The sequence below is a fragment of the Xyrauchen texanus genome, chromosome 16 (assembly GCF_025860055.1).
Source record: "Xyrauchen texanus isolate HMW12.3.18 chromosome 16, RBS_HiC_50CHRs, whole genome shotgun sequence".
NCBI lineage: Eukaryota > Metazoa > Chordata > Actinopteri > Cypriniformes > Catostomidae > Xyrauchen > Xyrauchen texanus.
Window position 1 is genome coordinate 36,838,714 of NC_068291.1, and position 6,000 is coordinate 36,844,713.

The following is a 6,000-nucleotide window of genomic DNA, read 5'->3' on the forward strand; positions in this document are numbered from 1 at the left end:
AAACTAAATTTGATATCTTCATAACATTATATTATATTGTACTTATTATATTCTGTTTTTTAAACATTTTATATTTTAAGGATGTTTAAATAATTTTACTACAAACAAAAATACTTAGTAAGAATATGATTTTACTATTTGCCGTGCAGATGTGACTACTCGTTCTAAAATGTCTTTCAACCTGACATGTCTAAAAGATTTCAATTAATTTTGAGACGCTACCATTATAACATTGTCGTTCATAAACCTCTGTTCCATAATAAACCATTTACTAAACCAATAAACCATTTATATATGTATATATATATATATTATTCTGTACAGTCAATATAAGGTTATTGATACAGTGAGCATTTACATGCACAATCTTAGAGGTTACGCTTAATAATACGACAATGGCCAGGTCTCTTAAGCAACCAAATTGGCCCGGTTGCTAGGGAGGGTAGTGTCAAATGGGGTAACCTCCTTGTGGTCAATATAATGTGGTTCTCGCTCTCTGTGGGGCATGTGGTGAGTTGAGCGTGTATGTCGCAGAGAATAGCGTCTCCATGGTAATGTGCTCGATAATGTGATAAAATGTGTGGATTGACGGTTTTAGATGCGGAGGCAACTGAGATTCGTCGTCCGCCACTCGCCCAGATTGAGTAGTGACTCGCCCAGATTGAGGCGAGTCACTACGCCACCTCGAGAATTTAGAGCGCATTGGGAATTGGGCATTCCAAATAGGGGAGAATTGAAAAATAATAATAATAATACAACAACGAATAAGGTCATCTAAACGCCTTAAACAGCTTTCCTTTATTGGGGTACGGTCTTAAACTGTTTAGGCAAAAAACATTCGACACAGGTAGATTATTGTTGTTATCGTCTTATAAAGTGTGTGAGCAAGTATTGAACGCATGCCTCCTTAACATTTTGACATAAAAAGCAGAGAATAAGAATTTTTAAATCTCATGTGACATGATTTTCTTGCATTGGAGGAATTTTGGAATAAGCTTATTTTGGTAGTTATCAGCATGTTGTGCATGTAAACGCACTCAGTGACCCACTCATTAGTTTGTTTACATTTTTCTAAAGTAGCAGACATTTTGCTTTTTGCCAACTTAAAAGTCGGCAAATTATCTTTTAAGAATGGAAACTACTGGACTGCTTACAAATACAAAACCACACCAATCAATGTAAAATATCAATGTGAGATGGATGGGTTAAGAGCTTACTGAGCTAAACAAGTTAAAACATAACCTTCACATGGGAAAAAATTACGACTAAATAGCCAAAAGTGCATACCTTTCAAAATACTTAATGAGGGCCCAAGCTAAACCAGACTTCTGCTTGAATGAAAGAAAATATGATGATCTCTGAAAAAAATACCACTGTCTGATGAGTAATAGGAAGCCGACATGAGCATTGGCTTACATTGGCACAAGTGTGTACAATTACCCGAGGGGAAATCTAACAGGTAGGCATGCACACACACTCACTTTCAATGCATTCATTGAAAAGGTCACAAACACATACGTGCATGCAAATACAGCATTTGCAATGACAACATAGCAACCCATCTCAATGGAGAGAGAACTAGTTAGTCCAACGGCAAAAATACACCATCCAGGAGAGTTTCAGAATGGGTGTACCCTTCTACCAGCTGGCTTTAATCTCAGTGGACACCAGGGTGAGGACTGGGAGTGTCCACTTTACAAACTTCATGAGCTCTGCTTTGTTGTCTTCATCTTGATGTTTTAGAATAACAATGACAGAGTAGCATTAAAAGCCCTCCCATAAAATATAACACACTCCACTGCAAGACACAGGGAGGCTCTTTATGAGCCACAGCCCACTATAAATGCTGATGGGAATCCCATGTTTGAGTTTGTGTGTGTGTGTGTGTGTGTGTGTGTGAGTGACAGAGAGAGAAAGATAGAGAGAGAAAATACAATCTTTTTATTTTACATTTATGTATAAGATGGGGCAACATGTCCAGAGGTTATGCCTTCAGATCGGCACATATTTAAGTCTACTCATGCATGCGCATAAGCACATAAATTAATGCTACACTTTTTATTGGGTTATCTGGATACCAAGGTATTTGCTTCAGTGGTCAAACATCCACCTCACACAACAAACCTGGGCTTCATTTCTCAAACGCATCGCAAGCTTAAGTTGATCGGCGAGACCATTGCTGCCAATGGTTTCTATTATCTACTTGGGATACCATACTTTTAGGAAACGCAGCCCAGGTCATTGAAGCCCTACATCAGATATAGTCCAACACAACAGTAGTTGGTAAAATGTGACAGATGAATGTCAAATTTGGCAGTAACAATTTATCAGTATTATCAGTATGGGTGTAATAAAGAATTTAATCACACCTGCAGATCTGGGTGCACCTGCACTTACCAGACACTTCAATACCACAGTTCCCATGCTGTTAGTGCTGTCGTAAAGAGGGGTGAGCCTTTGTACTAACCTGGATTATTGGCCTCCCTTTCTAGAACATGCAACTCAGTGCAGTCCGCCAAGGAATGCTCCAGACAGAGCTGCAGGAAGCGTGCTTGGGTCCGACTGACCCGCTTGAGGAGCGACAATAATGCCACTGTCTGTTCGCACTCATTCCACCCCTTAAACCAGCCGGCGAGGACTCCCACCTGGTCACGAAACATCATGATCTAGTGGGCAGGCACAGGACACCAGGACTAGTAATTAGGTTTTGTTGCAAGAGGGAAAGACGGCTAATACCCTTTGGATTCCTTCCTCAGTTAAATGGACCCTCGCTATGCAGACGCATCCAAAAATGCAATTGATTACCCCTTTACTTTGCGGTATGACAGAAAAAAAACCTTTGAGATGTTATTTGCTATGGGGCACCAACGTGTTGCATATTCATTCTTGGTTCTAGGGCTTGGTGGCAGGGAATCCCTGTTTAAAGCTTTTGAGATGGTGGAGCTCTCCAACTGTCTGGCCACTATGGGCTTACAGAGTGTTCCTCAACTTTGCTCCTGCATATGGAGTCTGTCCAGCTTCATTCTTGACAGCATTTTCCACAGAGAACATCTGTAAAAGTAAAGAAATGTTGCATAATCCAGATTTCAGAAGAAATACAAACACATAAGAGAGTCAAGAGTGTAAAATATCCACACATATGTTTAATCCCATTGCTGGATTCAAACCCCTTTGGAAATGCGACACAATTATGTTGCTTCAAACAGCCACAAACAGGTAAACAATTTATAACACGTTAGTATGCGATTACAGACCATGAAACGATTCAACTTTCCTCTCCTCAGAAGCCAGAGACAAAAATAAACCGGCTTCATCCAGCATTTCTGAGCGGCGCGTGGGCACATCGCAAGAGAATGCGAAATTCGCAATAGCTTTTTAACGTGCGATTAAACTACCGCGAAAGCGTTTTATTTGAAGCTCCGTATTAAAGTAGACTGAATATCTGCTATTTAAAAAAGTCCTTAAGGGTGACCTAAATCTGCACGTATCTCCAAACGAACAGCTACTGTATATATATCCAAATATAATGTGAAATAATACAGGAAAATTAAACCCCGCTAGGTTTCGGCTTCTTTTCGCCTCCAAAACATTAGTTGTTTTAATTTGTCTTACGAAAAATATTCGAACAGTGCGATGATCGTCTCATATAATAATAATAAGTGTTAGTTTATACACAATTTTCAACAGTCAGTCTCTAAACTCGCTACACATGAAGCATTCCACCACTCTGGGTCAGCAGACTGGTCGGTTACCCTGTCTAAACAATCCAACTGCCCCCCTCGTATACGTTATAATTCATAAAGAACCCGAAAGTTTTGACAAAGTAAGCTTTATCATAAGAGGGAGATTTCCATTTAGCTACACAAACCCCAAATGCAGTTCACTTTCCCGTAGAAAGCTACTGTGGTGGGACAAAAGATTCTGCAGGTTATGTTATATAGTATAAAGTCTTAAACAGACTCAAATGGAAAAGTGAGGAGAAATAACTCACCTAAAGGCGCAGTTGCTTGGGTGCTCTTCGCAGGACAGGGCAGGACTGGACGGGGTAACGGCGCCCCTTCACTCTGGGTCAGTGTGTTTGGCCATCTTGACGAGGTTTTTCTCCCCGCAGTCAGTCAGCTCTTGTTGAAGCAACAGCAGAGTCTCAGCATCGCTTCCCACATGCTAATAATTAACACGGAGCATTACGTCAGGGGCTTGGCAGCACAAGGAAGCACAAAAATAGAGAGTGGTGTTAACAGCAGATCGTATTGCTTATACTACAGGAGTCGACAGACCGGAGATCAGGGAATTTTAGGGACAAAATAGATTTCCACATTAAAAACTGGACGATGTTAGAGCAAGAGCGAAGTTTTGTTTACACTGTTTAGAGTGGAGGAGGAGGGGTAACAACGTTTTGTCCGTCGAAGTCGGTGGATGACTATGGTTCAGTCTTTTAAAAGCGCTTATAGTTGATTTTTGAGTGTTACATTGTAAGTTGTCCCCGCTGTGACGCGACGAAAGTGGGTTAAAAAGTGTCGAAAAAGGAAACTGGAAATAGATTCCGCCCTTGAATTCTTCAACTAAACGAGGCGCACTGTAGTAGCAGATTCCGCCCAGCAGATGACACAGTTTGTTTGATAGATAGATAGATAGATAGATAGATAGATAGATAGATAGATAGATAGATAGATAGATAGATAGATAGATAGATAGATAGAAATACAGACAGACAGATAGAATGACAGACAGACAGATAGGTAGAATGACAGACAGACAGATAGATAGATAGACAGACAGACAGACAGATAGATAGATAGATAGATAGATAGATAGATAGATAGATAGATAGATAGATAGATAGATAGATAGATAGATAGAAATACAGACAGACAGATAGAATGACAGACAGACAGATAGATAGAATGACAGACAGACAGATAGATAGATAGACAGACAGACAGACAGATAGATAGATAGATAGATAGATAGATAGATAGATAGATAGATAGAAATACAGACAGACAGATAGAATGACAGACAGACAGATAGATAGAATGACAGACAGACAGACAGATAGATAGATAGACAGACAGACAGACAGATAGATAGATAGATAGATAGATAGATAGATAGATAGATAGATAGATAGATAGATAGATAGATAGATAGATAGATAGATAGATAGATAGATAGATAGATAGATAGATAGAATGACAGATAGAATGACAGACAGACAGATAGATATAATGGAAGATAGATAGATAGATAGATAGAAAGAAATACAGACAGATAGATAGAATGTCAGACAGACAGATAGATAGAATGACAGACAGATAGATAGATAGAATGACAGACAGATAGATAGATAGATAGATAGAAATACAGACAGACAGATAGATAGACAGATAGATATAATGACAGACAGACAGACAGACAGACAGACAGACAGACAGACAGACAGACAGATAGATAGATAGATAGATAGATAGATAGATAGATAGATAGATAGATAGAAGAAAGAAATACAGATAGATAGATAGATAGATAGAATGACAGACAGACAGATGGATTAAATTAATCATGGTTGACGGTGAATTGTGAATTTTTACATTGGCATAACTGAAAACTATTGCGTTTGATGCTTCATCCAGGGCAGTGGGTGTCAATGTAAGTCTAAGACAACATGAACAAAAACTTACTGTGTGCACCTTCATTGTCATAGTTGGGGCATGTTAATTAGGGACACAAAAGGCACAGATTTTGCAGAAATACCCTAGTATATTAGCCTATATTATCATTATATTATTCTATTAATATGATCTTATTACAGGGCGCCAAAAGAGTTGGAATTAAAGCATACCCTCATTTCACTTTCCCAAGGCTGTTTCATTTTAAAATAGCCTATATATGATCAGAGAAAGACAAATTCAGAACCTATAGTCTTTGGCGACATCTTGTGGTGAACGGTATGAAAAGATCACAATGTAGTTTGAAAATAACATTACAATGGATGATTTT

At 38.9% G+C, this 6,000-nt stretch overlaps 1 protein-coding gene across 1 annotated transcript in view; it reads right to left on the minus strand.

The window, feature by feature from the left end:
• LOC127656720 (protein Smaug homolog 1-like) overlaps positions 1-5,036 on the minus strand; it is a 72,560-nt gene extending 67,524 nt beyond the window's left edge. Inside the window, exons 1-2 of the mRNA XM_052145194.1 lie at positions 3,992-5,036; positions 2,468-3,051 (exon numbers count right to left, since the gene is read on the minus strand). Of these exons, the coding sequence (XP_052001154.1) occupies positions 2,468-2,663 (196 nt within the window). The 5' untranslated portion in view covers positions 2,664-3,051; positions 3,992-5,036. The remainder of the gene's footprint in view (positions 1-2,467; positions 3,052-3,991) is intronic.
• Between the last annotated feature and the right edge of the window lie 964 nt (positions 5,037-6,000).